Raw genomic sequence first — 16,840 nt, forward strand, 5'->3', positions numbered from 1 at the left:
CTACACACATACACACATACACGCGCATGGTCCACCACACACACACACCTTACCTTGTGCTTTCAGGACATTGAAACAGAGGATATTTCCCTGGGGAAAGAAATCCTGGCTGGCGAGATCTCCCCATTGGTTGTTTACCCAGAGAAATCTACATGTTTAAGGGGAATGGTGCATCCATAATCAGTCTGTCCCTATAGGACTTAGGTCTTGGCGACCTTTTTGTGACCTCTTCCGCCAGAGGAGGCTGCTGTCACTTTAAAAATTTACTGAGAGGAGCCCGTCTGGCTTCCGATCACTCTGGGCGGCGGGAGATAGCTCCCTTTCTCCCTCGCCCCGGGTTCTTTCTGGATGGCCGAGCAGATCCTCTTTAAAGAGACAGTTCATGAAACAGAAACCCGGCGGCTGAGCTTGGAGTTGCGAAAGGGGACGATCCCGTGAGGATCTAAGACCGGGGAAGGCGCTGCGGAGGATCTGAAAGGGGGCTAGAGCTCCCCTCGCCTCTCCAGGCCCCCCACCTTTTCAAACTCTCCTCCTCCTGCCTGTTTTTGCCCCCTTTGAAACTGGGAGAGAGAAGTGAAAGAAGTTTTAGTGGGTTTCAGATAACTTTCATTACACATCGGGCTGATAAGAGCAAGAGAAAGTGAGAAAAGAGGGAGGTGATGTGAACCAGAAGGAATAGTTCCGAGCTCATTTAGAAGGGGGAAAAAAAACAAAACACACCAAACCCGGGTCACCCAGCCGAGAGGAGGCTGCTTTCCTGGTCTTAAAAATACACTGTTGGCGGACAATAAATCTGAAACGCGTGGTCCTGGCGAGCAGATCCTAGAGACGGACAAAGTTATCAGAAACCCGTTCGGAAATCCAACGAGACTCAGGGCTTTTTTTTTTTTTTTTTTAACATCTCGAAATGTGGCTCGGGATCGTTTGAAAGGATTTTCGTGCAGGAAAACTGGGGGCTGCTGATTATTTTATTTTGTTTGTTTTAACTCTTCTGTGATTGCGTTTTATTGCTGAGTTGAGGCCATAGAAATCTTAAGGTAAGAGAACTCATTTATTTAAAAAAAGAAACTCTTGGCGATGTGCATAGTTTGTAACTTCGGACAGTTTCCTGCCTTGGCACCCCTTCTCCCGGTGCCCCCCACCCGCCCCTCCCCCCAGCCTCCTTTTCCTACTTGCCCTCTCAGTCTCGCGGAGCCCGGCGGCTTATCTACGTTGCCGGGACTGGCGATTTCCTTGTTCCTCCTGTGGAACGGTGCGGTCTGGACGCGTCTCCGGGGTGGGTCGTCCGGCCTTCGGTGGGTCTCTCTGCCGGCTGTCGGCCTCTTTTCCTCGCGCTCTTCTCCTACTTCCCCTCCCTCTGTGTGTCTGTCTGTCGGTATCAGGGACGCAGAAGGTGGGGCTGCCAAAATCTGAATTCCTGGCACCCGCCACGCGACTTTGGAGCCGCTTTCGGCCGAGTTCCACCTTGCCAAGTAACAGCTTTGCTGTCCAACATCGTGTGCTGCTTCGCGAGAAAGTCACATTCGGACTCTTTGGCTGGATTGTGGAGATTTCCCCCCCTTTGCTGTTGGTTTTGAGGACTTTCTCCTCTAAAGTCCACCTAAAAGAGATTCTTTTTTTTTTTTTTTAAGCCTATCTTTGAAAACTTTTAAAAACACAGGAGTGTGTTAGATGAAATGACGGAAGATGTGTTGTTACTGTATTTTATTCGGGATTTCCAAGACGATTAAGACATTAGGGAGACAAACGCAGTTCTGCTAGCAAATCAAAAGTGAATAATTCACTCAGTGGGGAAACGTTTCTGGAGAAAGTTAAGCTTTTTTCTTGGGGCTAGAATATTGAGAGTAAGAAATGTTGGTGAAATATTTGAATAATCATGTAACATATATATGAAAAGACATTCTTTGGAAATGAACCTGTTTTTAAATTAATTTCACTGTTGACAGTGGCAATGGCAATAATGTTAACACGGAATAAAATTACACCTAGAGTTTTTATGTGCAGCATATGCAACACTTAACTCCCTGCCCCCGCAAAAAGGGAACGCTGGAAAGCTAAGGGGGTAGATGATTCTTGACTTTGAAATTAACAAGTTTTCCACGTCTTTCTGCAAATATGAAATGGAACTGGTGTTGCATTTCATTGACTTCACCCTATTTCCTTCATTAAATATTTCTCTAGTGTGTCAGTAAAACTGCCTTTTTTTTCTAGTCAAGGAAACAAACAACAAAAGATCTACCAAAAACCAAACAAACCAGAAAACAAACAAAACAACAATCCCAACTTTTTACTATTGCTATTGTTATTTATGCTCATTCTAGACATCTGAGGAGGGGGCAATCTCAAATTGCCATTCCATTAGTGTTACTCAGCAATGAGAGTTAAAGAAAATAACTTAAAGTTTGTAATGTCACATATAAGAAAAATTTAAAAATCTGTCCCCTTTAGAGAGAGTGTTTAATGTAGACTTTTTGTTGTTAATGTGAAGAAGTGTCCTTAGAAAAGACTTGGACGTGTGTGTGTGTGTGTGTGTGTGTGTGTGTGTGTGTGTGTAGCAATTATCATTCCCTATCTTCTGTTCTGATTTTTCTTTTTAAATTGTGGAACTACTTATTGCCCTTAATTGCCTCATGGCCAAAGGCTTATTCATAGTGCCTCTTGACTAGAGCCCTCAGAGCACTGGGCTTCTTCTTGAAGTTTGTGGTGAGTTAATGAGTTGAATCTGCAGCTGGGTGATTACCTGAATTCTATGCAATTTGGTCTGTACACTCAAGAATTTATTTTAACTTTTATACAAGTATAGATACAGCAGAGTTCTTTGGGGCTTATTTAATTCATTAATTTTTGTTCGAGACTGTATTGTTTAGTCTTTGATAGGAAACTTCCTCAAGTTTGCATTAACTGATTGACGTTAACACTACCAGCCTTTTTGGTTATTCACCATCAGGTCAACAACTCTGCAGCTTTTGATACTGATGTTTGAAAAATTGTTGCTACTAGTGAATCAGAATAGTTTTAAGTAGGCAAAACTTTAAAAAATGGACTTTTCCCAATTCCATTTTTTGTTTAATAGATGTCCTAGGTAATGATTAATATTTAGGATAGGCTGAATGTAAAATCTAATGAAAAATAACAATACACAATCATATGTAATGATGGCAATTTACTGTAATATTCTTAGATATTTTTTTACTGGTTCACAAGCCAGTTTTGTTATTTTGTTTACTAAACATAAAATTGAAATATGCATTGGCATGTGTTAACTAAAACATTAGGTTGCCATATTTTGCATGAGTGTTTACCAATCATTTGTTTTCGTTTGCTTTTCTTTAGTTTGGTCAGAAGCATCTGTGAGACAAATCTTATTATCTTCAATTAAGGGTGTGATTTTATGGTAGTGAAATGCAAACTGAAAATGAATTTAATATTTAGATTAAAGTTTTTTAATTGAATTAATTGAAAGTGCAAAATGTGGAAGTATACATTTCCATGAGGACACTATCTGAACGTAAAATATTGACTATTTAGTTTAGAAATATTATGTTAATATATGTTATTGAATGTGATTTTAATCACATTGGATAAAATTAAGTCAATAACACTCTTTCATGCATAGCAAGAAAGCAAGCATATTTTGAAACCAATTAATCAATTTTTGTAATAATTTACAATTGTTTTGTTCCTTTAGAAAAAACACTGTTGTCATTTTTAAAATAACTTATTATTATTCTTCCTTTATTAATATGCTTGCTGTCTGACTTTTTTAAAGATTCAAAGGAGGGATATACATTTGAATAAAATATTTTCAAGCAATTAATCATTCTAATGAATGAACTGATATGGAAATTGATTGTTCTCATCTTCTTCTTTTTAGATCTTAGATGAGTTTTGCAATGTGAAGTTCTGCATAGATGCTAGTGAACCAGATGTAGGAAGCTGGCTCAAGTACATCAGGTTCGCTGGCTGTTATGATCAGCACAACCTCGTTGCATGCCAGATAAATGATCAGGTATGTTGTAAAGATTTTCTTGTCTTTCTTCGAAAGCACTAAAGTATCAGTGAAGCCTGAAGAATAAAAATAACAGTGAGCTGCAGTAGACCCTTGTGGCCTGTTTGTTGATATGGTGAAAGGTAACACACAAATATAAGTAAGAAGTAGAATAAAGTCATTTTCAGTACTATTTTTGTTCACTGCTACTTTTTTGAGTAGTTTATTCACTTTGTACCAGTAAACTTCTTAAAAGCTCTGGTTTTCTGAACATGATTGAATGGTTGAAAACTGAGTACTAATTGTTGCTAGCTGTTCTTGACTTTTTTTTCTTTACTATCATAACAGAGAGACATTCATAGAAAATATTGAGCTCATCAAGAATACTTTGTGAATTTACACAGAAACTGGAAGAGATATCCTTACAATATAATATAGGTTTTATTAGACATAGTAGATAGAGATATATATATTATCCATGTGTGGACTTATCTGATTATGCATTTTATACTGATTTGCCTAATTATAAATGAGAAACACCTTTAGATTAATCAAAATACTTTTTTTTTGGTATATGTAAAAAATTTAAACATATCACTGTTGGAAATTGCTTTATGGAGGCCCATGCAGCGAGCTTAACTTTACTAATAATAACTATGAAATAAGATCATGAAAATATCATAAAACGTATTTTGCACTCAGTAAAGTTAGGTTATGAATCTTGTAACTGAGCATGACAATACCTAAAACAATAAGAAGTTCAGCCTGTTAATTTTTGTTTTATAAACATCGTTGAGTTAGAATTTAATTATGTTATCATTGTTTATTTCTTTTAACCCAATGTTAACTTAAATCAAATTACATTTCAAAGACCATATTAAAATAGTTGCTTGGCCAATCTATGAAAATCACCACCAAGAAAAAGAAAAGTTTAAATTAGATGTTTTCGATTGAAAGCTGTTAAGTAATGCTAGCGTCATATAGTCTAAGACTCTATTTCAGTCATCATTATGAGATTATTCTTTGGCATTTTACCAGCTATCAGATAATTTTTACTGACTAAACTGTATAAGAGGCAGTAAATTGTAAAATTAGGTTTAAATGGGAGTCGTTTAAAAATCTTCAACATGTATCAAAAATCATAAACCAATCAATCGTTTTTTTCCTTTTGCTGTAAGAAAACAAGAGGCATTATTGACAAAGGAAAATATTATTAAATTGCTTATTGATTATGAGCACAAAATATCCTAAGTTTGTCATATGAGTTACTGTTATCATCAACAACAAACATTTTTTGATCACCCACTATTTGTAGATGTGGGTAATACATAGGGGTTGTAAATGAGTGAATTGTTTGTGGTATGTTTCCTAAAAAAAGAAACTAGAGGATCTCGAAAAGCAGCTATAAGATGAAATAATGTAATTCTATTATAATAATTATTTACTATTCATATTTACTTATAATAAGAGCTATTTCCTTAGACAGATAAAATGGTTGTAGGATCAGTGAAAAGGTCGTTTAAGAATTAGACTGGTGGCCAATTCATTTTTTCATTTATTATTTATGTGTCTAATATTTTATAATAAATATACTCTTGTTATTGGGAATCTTGATTGCATTAAAAGGGGAAACTATTTTGCTGTTTCTGTCTGAATTCGATTGCTTATTAGAGGAGGCATTTATAATTTTTAATGTAGTTACTTTTGAGGCACACATTGTCAAATGCATTGCTTTCAAAAGAAAATATGCTAGTTTCATACTTTAATGAAGAACCAAGGAAATAATTAATCAGGAAAAACATAAAAGGCCAACATTAGACACATACTTATTATTTCTGTAAGTACTTATTTTAAACTCATGTATTATGCTGGCAGAAATTTAAGATGGTAACAGAGTACATATCAAATAACATAATTGTGAAATTGACATTACATGGTCAAGTAAGTTCACCCATAAACAACGAGAGTGGAAAGTCAGAGGTAAAAGTCAGATTTGTGTGATAGGCATTATAGGCATACAATCACACTTAGATCAGTTGATACCTAAATAATGTATGCATGTATTATAAACATATTCATCTATAAGCCTGTATGCATATTTCTAAAAGCCAAATAAGACTAGCAATTTCAGACAGCTTTGAAATGTGAATGCTGGAATAGGTACAATGATAAAAGAGCTGACTGAAGAGATTCTCTAGGTCTATTTTTTTCTTTCTCTTTTTCGTGAGGAATAGGAGCTGCCAAATGGCGAATAAACACAACTCATCACATAATGAACATTCTCATTGTAGGAAAGAATATTTACTATACAGATATAAAGAGAGACCCTGGGTCAGGAGTAATTAGTAAACATGAACAACATCAACTCACCTGTACAACACAAAAGCAAATGAAACACTCTGCAAGAAATTGCAAAAACTGTTTCTCTTTGCTCAGATTATCAGATAGAGCTCAAGTTCATAAAATAAATTTTAGTAACATGTCAGGTATAAGTCTTGGACTATAAAAATGAAGAATTTCATTGAGTCTTTCAAACACAGTCTAGCTCCTGTAATAATTAGGATATCTAACAAAGATGGGAAAAGAGGACCCAGAAGAAAACATGAGAGTGTAAATTAGAGTTTATTTTGCAAAGATACAGATTTAAAAAAAATTCTAATGTTAAAATCAAGTTTAATCCATTTGGATTAGTTATTTTAATGATGCAGAGGAGTTCTATAAAAGAGAAAAAATGTACTTGCTAAGATGATAATACAGTTTGACACTCAAAACATGTATACTGGATAAAACCCATATTTGATTTGTTTAGGGATGAAGAAGTACTTAGAAACAGCATGGATTTTCAAGTAAAGTTGATAAAGGATTTAATCTTTTGTATCATAAAAACAAAGGCCATTCAATGAACATTTTTCTAATACCTATCTACAAGCATTTTATCTGAGGGGATTTTCCTGAGTTTAAATTTTTCAATAGAAATCTCTGAGTTATTTTATTTCAGATTTTTATTTTTTCAGACCAGGGTTAGCTTTGTGGCAGCTTTTTTTCTTGACGATGCTGCCTAGAAAGACTCAACTTATTGTTTTTAGATCTCTTTCATTTCATGTTTTCAAAATTATTGCAGTAATGTTTTTAGAGACAGAAATTCTGAAAACACTGGCAAAACTGCTAAGCCACAGTAGCTGTAGCTTCTGACTGACATCCTTATTTCCCCTGAAGATATTGTATTAACTATAGTAATTTGTCTTTGTAAAAGAAAGCTACACCAAAGATACTTGTAAATTAAGACCATAATCATACCCATGTCATAAAATAATAGATGCATTAAAAACACTTAAGGCTCTTCATCCTTGAAGTCTTAATGATTTTTTCCTTTATTCCTTAAAGTTTCTGAAAAGTGCTACGTAGCTATATTGCTGTGGCACAGTGTCTAGCTGAACATTTTTACTGAGACAGACAATGCTTCAATTTTAATAATGTGAAATTGTCCCTGTTTGCTTTCAGGAGCAAGAACTGGCACTGAGAGGTAGAATAGGGCAGGAGCAAAAGCAGAGTTGGATGACGAGAGCTCTTTCCAAAACAGGTCTTTAAGAGGACCAAACATGCTGAGGAAGCATAAAAATGGTTTATTAATTATCTAGAGGTTTCATTTACATCTGGAAGTACCCATGTGTTTAATGTCAAGTAGGCCAAACGTCTAGATGATTTACTGAGGGTTTTTTCATTCTGAATATTTCGATATCCTTTCCTTTGACATCTTGTAGATATCTTACTTTTATAAACCAATTTGAGGGTTGGATGTAGCACATTGTTTTAGGTTTGATCTCACCTTGCTCCTGCCTATCCCGTCCTTTGACAAGTTTCTTCATACCTGTACATTTCTATACCCTTCACCTAAAACAAAGGGAAGATGACCCATAGATCCCCTATCCACCTCAAACAATGCCAGTTCTCATCTCAGATGTGTTCCTAAGTTTTGAGTACTTATGGAATAGCTTTCTGGATACAAGTTTTCCTCTAATGCTTCTTTACAATGAAACCATACTTAGTGACATGGTTATTATCATGTCACTAAGGCACAATTCATGCCAGTTGATTTTTTAGACTTAAACAAGACCTGCTTTTCCACACATGATAATTAGAATGACCTGAGTGTGTACTTTGGGGTAACATTTTATATGTGTATATGTATTCTGCATCATAAGAAGGAACATGATTTCATTCAAATGTCTGGCCTGCCCTAACATGGTCTAAGAGTAGAATAAAGTTCTCAGAAACCCAAGGCATTATTAATCTTGTCATTTACACAAGGTGATAAGTCCTTTCATTTTTAAACAAGCCCTTGACAGCTGGTATTTAGTAAGTAGAATAAGAGAAGTCTGCTGTGCACTCCGAATAAAAAGAAATGTGTCGATAAGAAATTATCTAATGTCTGATGTGTATTTTGAAATAAGATATAGAAGAACGAGTGCCCCTCAGAGAATACAAGATTGGAATTCAGTTAGGAGATTCTGCCAGCCCTCTCGTGGTTAAAGAACAGCAGCAAGATTCTACAGTGTTTTCAGTTGGAACAGGCATTGTTCTCGTTTGTGCTTTACCTTATAAAGTTTTAACTGCTTCCAGGACGATCATGGCTGAGTTGGCACACCCGTTTTCCTTCTCCTTAGGTCCGTGTCAATAATTCTGTCAGAGTGCAGTGACACTTGAACAGTATTATTATTGCAAGCTTATTATGGGCTCAATTATCAAGTTATTTTCTTTGGCTTTTTACTGAGAAAAATAATGTTTTCCTGCATCATCCAATTCATGCAGTTTATGCAAAGAAGAGGAGAAGAGCAGCTATGTAACAAGCAAAATGTAATTTGTTAGCCTCTTTCCACATATAAAAAATGTTTGCGTAGACTGTCAGGTAATTTGTTAGTTTGCTCTTCCTTTACAAGGATTTTTGTCCATGTTTTCTATAACCTCTTTTGATGTTAAAATTATTATTGGCTTTGGGCATTTTCTTTGCTTTGCTTTTAAGTCAAGTTCCACTTTTATACCAAAGTTATGCTCTGCTGTTTTAAGATGAATGCCAGCTGGCAATACCCAGAGACTGGCTTTGTGAACGATGCCCAAGCTGACTTTGGGGAGATGTTGTCTGGCTGATAAGTTACTTCCTTCACCCGAAGATGAAACTGTCTCAGACATAATTTGCCATTTGATATTTACATAATAAAATAAACAGCACTGCCTCCCTCCACCCCCCAAAAAGCTTTTCCTCATGTAATAATGCCCAGGACACAACACTGCCATAACAGTACATAGACTAGGAATTTTATTAAAATTCACAGACCATGTAAATGGAAAATAGGACAACCTGGAGTATTCTGTGCTTATTTTAAGTAATTAATATTTGCATGGTATATAATACTTTTCATTCAGGAAGATTTCAAAGCATCACATCCATTCTATACTCCAGCTATTTCTGGAGTGGCGCTATAAAGACGGTCATCGGAATGCATTACAAGCCATCAAGGAGGAAAACATGTTGGTCAAGGACACAAGAAAAGCCTCCAGCCTAGTAAGAAACCCAAAGATGATCTTTAGCTTTCTCATCGTGTAGTGATGAAACTCTTCCCAAACACTCGGAAACCATTTACAATGATCAATTTTCATAGAATCCGATGAAATGGTTATATTAAAGACAGGTGACTAAGGATATTTCTTGTGGGGTCTGTAGAGCGATCCTTAGAGGTTATTTAAAGGGACAACCTGCAAGGCTTCCAAGCTGGGTACACTGCAGACTCCAGGTATAATATGTGGGCCTTTATCACTTGCCCCATTTGTACAAACAAGAAATACCAGTCAATTCTCTCTGTTTTGTTTCATCTAATAAATTATAGTTGGCTTTCTCTTCATGGTATTAACAAAGAGCTGAACATGTGTGTGTGGGGGGAATCTTCTCCATGAATATTTTTGTCCTGAGAATAACCAGTGGATATACATTTTTTTTTAAATGTGAGAACCAGCAAGACAATACCTGATATTTCTCAATTAATATTTTCTAGTCTTTAGCTTGTTACCCTAAAGAAAAATATAGGATACCATTTCTTTGAAACTAAGGAAAGTAAGAAGGGTTTGCTTTGGCAAAGCTTGACCATGATAAAGCTTCTATTCTGTTGGACAGATATCTTTACATTCTGTCATCGATCTCTGTCTGCTGAAGACACTTCTTGTTATCTCTTACTAATTAGGCCCAGAACATATAATAGGGTCTTTCTTCCAGGAGCTAAAAAGTTGACATCATTTCTGCCCCTCTGAATTGGGGTTTTCCACATTGCTATGGGTAGATCAGAGGTCCAGACTATGTTTCCTAAAGCCAGCACATGTGCACACATTGTCTCTGTGGATTTGATGTTACATCTCTACAGCACCAAGACTGACAGATGTGTTCATATCAAATGTTGACTTTGTTCAGCATGCAAACTGCCACCTACTTTCTCTCCCACTAACCTCCAAATGTTAAAGTTCCATTCAGCTTTTCCTAGTCTTCTGACTGGCAAATTGAATGAAGCTGTAGAAAATAAAGCATTCAGGCTGAATTTGGGAGCTGAGAAAGGAAGAAATCAGCTGTCAACTTCAAAGTGAAAAGACAGCAATAGTCCGAAAAAGTTGCATCTCAGTACAGATCTTGCAGGGAGTACATTTCTCTATTATTTCAATTATTACAACTTCCTGAATAGGTTGAAGGTCATTCATAATTCACACTTCTGTCATTTTTAAACATGCCAAATGCAGTCTATTAAGCATACACAAAACTTCCAGTGCTTGACCAGGAAAAATAAATGGGGATTCATAACAATGAGGCCTTGTTCATCTTTTTAAAAGTAAATGATGTGTTTTCTTTTTTTCTTGTTTTCCCTCTTGTGCACTGAATTTTTCTTCTGTCTCAATTGTACAAACATAATACTTTAAATCGATCCAAGCATAGCAAACTAGACAGCAAGGCTAGTCTGACAGATTCTAGATTTTTCTATTTTATAGGATAATAAACAAGAACCCACATTATTACCATTTATAAATACAAATAGGAGCATCATCAATTCGATGGAGGATTAGGTTGAACGAAGGCTCTGACAGTATAAAGCAGAATCTGAAAGTCTTTTATAGCCTATTAACTTTCCTATCAGAATGCTTATAAGTGTCCATACTTTCCTTAGTGGCTATCCTCTTACACTTAAATAATAAAAGAAAATGAATATTTAGTAAAATATGTTTAATTCCAATTCCAATTGTACATAATATATAATTATATATAATATATATCACATTCTATATATTATATATAATTATATATAATCAATTTTGTGCCTGTAAATATTCATTTATATTAATATTGAAAATATGAGATTGCTAATATTTTATGCAAATTTTAAAATTTCCCCCAAATGTATACTTCATGGCATTTATATGTCACATATGGAATATATAACATACCTAAGCACATATATACTTATACATAACAATGTATGCAAATATACTTTTTGGAAATTTAAAATTTGCTAAATCAAATTCACATCACTACTGCCTTTTATCTCTAGCCTAGCCTTGTGAATATTAACTGAATGGATATTCTTTTGGCATTTGGAATTGCTTTTAAGATTTAATTAAGTTTAGTAGCTATGTTTAGAGTAATTCATATATATATATTTATATATATGCCTTAAATTGTGAATTTCACCAGTAGTAAAAGTGAACAATTTAGGAGATTTCTAGTTTTCTTTTCAAATATTTGAGTGATTCAGAATTTTAAAAATATTAAGAAATTTTCCTAGTATTCTAGTTCAGCAAATTTAAAAAAGAAAAGAATATAAAAAGATCTATTAAGATATTTACTATAAATATTTATTCTTATAAAGTTAAGTATTCAGAGATGCAGATGTAATATCCATACTTACAAAGACAAAAATATAGCTTTCTGAAAAAATAAAAAACAGGATATAAGGAATATTAACTTTTCTATGACAAAATAAAAAGGCCACTTCAACTTTCAAAAGTTTCAAATGCATAGAGAATTAGGTTGTGTTCATAACTTATTGTGTTTCTGGAAATTGGTATATTGGCTACCAAATAGAAAACTCTAGATGAGTTAAAACATTTTATGTTTAAAACATTTAAAATATTTTATCATGCCTTTTTAAAAAATGGAATTCCCATATAATCTTATTTTCTCACTATAAGTCCTCATTTCTCTTATCTTTCATGTCATATAGGGAGGAATTCAGTTTTTTTCTTTCCAATAGAGCATTATGAAGGAGACACAGCAAAAATAAATCAACAACCTTTTTGAATCAGTTCAAACTTTTTTCCAAGTGTTTGAGACTTCTGAGCCCCTTTTATTCTTGAGTTGACTTCATTTCAAAATCTCAGATCCAGGACATTTTTATTTTGGACCTAGGTAACTTTTTCCATAAAACCTCCTGCTGAGAGAGGAACCCTGTTAACTCTTTCATTGAATTTAATGGACTAAATGACTCCCATTTTTCTCAAACACAAAAATCAGAGAGGTTGTATTAGTTGTGTCTCTGCTTCTGGTACACAAGTCAGATGACATATAATTCACAGCTCTGCAATATAGTCGAGTTTTTGAGAATACACTGATTTTAAAGACATTATGATTTTATTTTTATAAGCATGGTCAAGCCTACTTAATATGCAAACCTCCAGGAAAAGCTACATAAATCCCTTCTGTTCTTTATTATATTTTTATTTACCGAAACACCTATTTTATAACATATAAGCATAGATGTGATATCTTATTTTCTGAAAAGCTTGGTTTCTCCAAGGTTATATTCCATCGTTCCCCCACATAATTGTTTTGAGGCAACAAACTGTCATATTTTCATTTAAACTACTCCTCTTACTTCTCAGACTCCTGCTGGTGCATTATTATTGCTAGAACATAAACTAACTTTATATGTAGGTATCTCTGGATTCAAGCATTCAGATTATACTCTGGGGTCACTGTGTTAATAGGAAGAAAACCATACTTTTACTTACGTCTCTCTAAGATCCTAAGAGATGAGATATAATGAAGATCTCAAGTGGTGACAACACCTTGAAAAAAAACACTAGATTTGTAAGGGTGTGGTAGATGGGACTTCAAGGCACATTCCTATTGCCATAGGAGGAAGGAGGCCCAGAATCTGCCCTCATTACGTCCGGAGCTTGCCAGTTCTTTTCAAACCTCAGTTTCATGAGCACCATAAAAATTCACTTAAAATCAAAAAGAACACCCTGAAGTTAAAACTCACTCTACTTTGCTGTGCCGTTCACGACCTGGAATGTCACCCTTTACCTCCAGTAAATAAAGCCAACATCAACACTCTTCCATGTCTTTTACTTTTTATATACTCAATATTCTTCACATGACAATCTGGACACTTAAAGAGAAATTACAGCAGTGATCTATGTCTCTGCAAAGGGAATTGTCTTTATAATATATAGTTATAATGTATCCATCATTTTCCTTTTGTTTCTTGGACTGTTCACATTGGATTGAGTAAATCTAAAATGGAATTAAAAGAGACATGATTAATAGCGAATTACAAAGAAATAGTGATACCATAATGCTTTCTTAAAGATCTGGCATGTGTGTCTGAGCAGTATTCCCCAACAGAGACAACTACAATGTTTTACGGTCTTGCAGAGTATTGTCTCTTTAACCTCACTATTTCCGAGAAGCCACTGAAAAGTTCTAATATGTCACAATTCAAATGTCAACATGTTGTTGGAAAGGAAGCTAATAAGTTAAACCTTTAAGAGATGCCAAAAAAAGAGGTGATTCAAACTGTTGAGAGAAGTCCATTGTTTTCTAAGGGGAAATAGAACTCCAGAATGAAACAGGGTACTTATGAGCATTTAACTGGAAGTTTTGGGAGAAAAAAACACTAATTTTGTTTAATCTGGTAGGTTTTTGAGCAGAACTATTCCTCTCAGTGTACTTTCAAAGAAGGGAAAATATGAGGCTTAAGGTTAAATAAAATGCAAACTGTAAATTCACTGGTTTTTGTAGAAAGATCACTTAGCAAGGAGTAATTTTCCTAAGATAGTCTGGATTCTATCCATGGATCGATATAAAAATATTAGGTTATATTATAACATATTATAGCAACATTTTATGTTTGACATTATTTTCTATAAACCAACTTCACATGGTTAAATTACTGTTGAATGAAAAAAAAAAAAAAAGATTTTATTTCAATAGGAAAGAAACCAAGCAGAAAATGCTCCTACTTGAGTTATGTTTTTGAATTTAGCACAATTTTGTGCTCTGGTCTTTTTATAGAAAAATAAACAATTGGACTTTAGAGCCACCTACTGGAATAAAAAGGCACGTACTTATGTTTAATGTCCTATGCTTCTCAAAAGATAAACAAATAGATAAATACAACTAAAGTTATGCATATTTCTTTTGATCTCATAAGACATTAATTTATTCAACTCTTCTCAGTTCAAAATATCAAATAATCCTGCAAGAAATCATAGTTAGAGCAACGCTCCCCTTTCTTAGTAGGGTTTAAGTACCAACTTGTGTTATGTGATTTTTCTCCCTATTGGATTGGGATTGAGCAGAACTGAATCCTTATTTTGTAATTGTCATTGTTGTTTTTGGTGGTATGTTGTGTGTCTGTGTGTGTGTAAATGTAAATTGGTCTCCTTTTCACCAGTTAATTGTATAACTTCATTCTTTCATACCTCTATCTAGTTACAGAATTATTAATAATAAACAATCAGAATAAATTAAAAACTAAGAACATATTTACAGTAAAATGAATAAGCACCTTAAATATTTTCACGATGAAATGTTTGTTCATTGAGATATAATTGATACATAATAATATCTTAGATTCAGCTGTATAACATAATGATTCTATATTTGTATGTATTGTAAATTAAATGCTTTTATAGATGGAAAAAATCCTGAACCTTGGACAAGTAAATTGGTCAATGACTTGCTTAAAGTCACAGAGCTAATTAGAGGAAAGTTAGGCAGCTCTCAGAAACTAGAGGTCAGGGTTCCTTTCACACTTGCCCCACTGCTCATTAGTCAGTCACTAATGGATTTAGGAAATCCTTCCTCTCTTTATCATTTTGCTAGAAAGTAAGGGGAATAAGCACCACCCCAAACCAGTGAGGTGAGTGAGTCAGTTGAAGGCATAATACCTTTTTTCAAAGCGTGAGATCAAGACTAGGGCATGAGAGCAGGTCCTGATTGGTGAGAGAAGGATTAAGTTTTAAAACACAAAATACTTTCTTTTGACTATGTTCTCTACAAATCTTGCTGTTATAATTCTTTATGTCACGTCCTTCCAAACTATTAGCTTAAAAGGGCCTTGTTGAGAAGGTGCTACTTTTGAGAGAGAGCATGCTCAAAGTGGGTAACTGTGCCTCTGCCACCCTTAACTAGACCACTGCCAGATCATGCAACACACACTAAGCTCTCTGAGTATGTGTGTGGTTCACCAGAGTGAGGAATTCAGAGAAGGGAAAGTTCTTTGTTCAACATTACATAGGGTATATGTGACAAATCAAGCCTTGCATTAAGAAAATATGATTTGTGAAGTAGGATTTGGAAAAGATTTGTGAATTGGCATGAAAGTTACAGCTTTCCATTTGTCATCAGAGAGCTACTTTTCAGTATATAACACAGGAAGTCACACACTTCTTTCAAAAAATTAAAAGGAATATTTTTGTCAAGGTATGAGAAAATGTACAGATATCTTAATTGATATCGAGCCCTTTCTTAATATTCACTTCTCTCTTTCATCACCCCCCCCCGCTTTTTTTTTGTCTTTTGAAGATATTTTATAGAGTAGTCGCAGACATTGCACCGGGAGAGGAGCTCCTGCTGTTCATGAAGAGTGAAGACTATCCCCATGACCCCATGGCGCCCGACATCCACGGTTAGTTCCGCTCACACTGCCATGTTTATCACCCTCACGCAGGGACTGCCGGAGCATCCAAGAGGGCCCATCACGCCTGGTGTCCATTAGTTTTCCTGGCTATTCAGTGTCAGTTTTAACAAAGGCCTTCTCTCGGAGTGGCTATTTTCTTGGTTTGACATCTGGCTAATATGACTGTAAAGCTAAAATAAGCAGAGGTCTTCCCTGAAGTGGAGGTCAAGGTTTTGGACTGGGACATCACATAGTTAAACCTTTTGTCAATGCCTTAGACTATGGTGTGAATTCTTTCACTGTACAAAAGTCATTCCAGAGAGCTTGGCTTCGGGCTTTATAAATCTAGTGGATGTTTCTTCCATCAAATGTTCTATTACTGGGAAAAGTGTTTCTATTTGAGTAAGATCCTAGCCAACATGACTGTATGGAAGGGGGCTGGTGGGGATTTAGGATGGGGGTTGGGATTGGGAGAAAAATACAGATGAGGAAATTTTAGAGCCAGAGGAATTTTTATGTGACAGAGACCTACCTATTCTAAATCCAATGAAGGGGGATCAAAAATAATTATAATTACAAATGACGAATGCCTAAGGATAATTAAGAGAAAATTTTACTTGTATTGATTTGTATCATTGGGATGAGAATTTAATACTTTTTCTTTCTCTTTTCTTTTTCTCTCTCCTGATATAATGTGATTTGGTTTAACATAATGTGATAGTGTCTTTAAAGTATTTTGTGGTCGGAAGGGCCTTTGGGAAGGGCTCCCTATCCCTATTTAGCAGAGAAGAAGAGATTGAGCCACCTCCCATCCCTCTGGCATTCAGAATGGGAGAACTTCAGCCTCTGCTTCTGCAGCTCCTGTGAAGAAAGTTACCACTCTTTGCTGGCTCTTTATTTGAACTTTTTTTCTTTG

The 16,840-nt window shown here is 35.1% G+C and overlaps 1 protein-coding gene across 10 annotated transcripts in view; it reads left to right on the forward strand.

Moving 5' to 3' along the window:
* Nucleotides 1-16,840, forward strand: part of MECOM (MDS1 and EVI1 complex locus) — a 271,693-nt gene that overhangs the window by 209,540 nt on the left and 45,313 nt on the right. For 6 of the 10 annotated variants that reach the window (XM_039857827.1, XM_039857823.1, XM_039857825.1 and 3 more), the window contains exons 2-3: nucleotides 3,875-4,009; nucleotides 15,831-15,933. In XM_039857827.1, coding sequence (XP_039713761.1) covers nucleotides 3,875-4,009; nucleotides 15,831-15,933 — 238 coding nt within the window. Of the gene's footprint in view, nucleotides 1-183; nucleotides 1,038-1,174; nucleotides 1,296-3,874; nucleotides 4,010-15,830; nucleotides 15,934-16,840 lie in introns of those variants that run through there. The other 4 variants (XM_039857828.1, XM_039857830.1, XM_039857829.1 and 1 more) reach the window with 4 other exon arrangements.

The sequence above is a fragment of the Pteropus medius genome, unplaced genomic scaffold, assembly GCF_902729225.1.
Source record: "Pteropus medius unplaced genomic scaffold, Ma_sr-lr_union100, whole genome shotgun sequence".
Classification (NCBI taxonomy): domain Eukaryota; kingdom Metazoa; phylum Chordata; class Mammalia; order Chiroptera; family Pteropodidae; genus Pteropus; species Pteropus medius.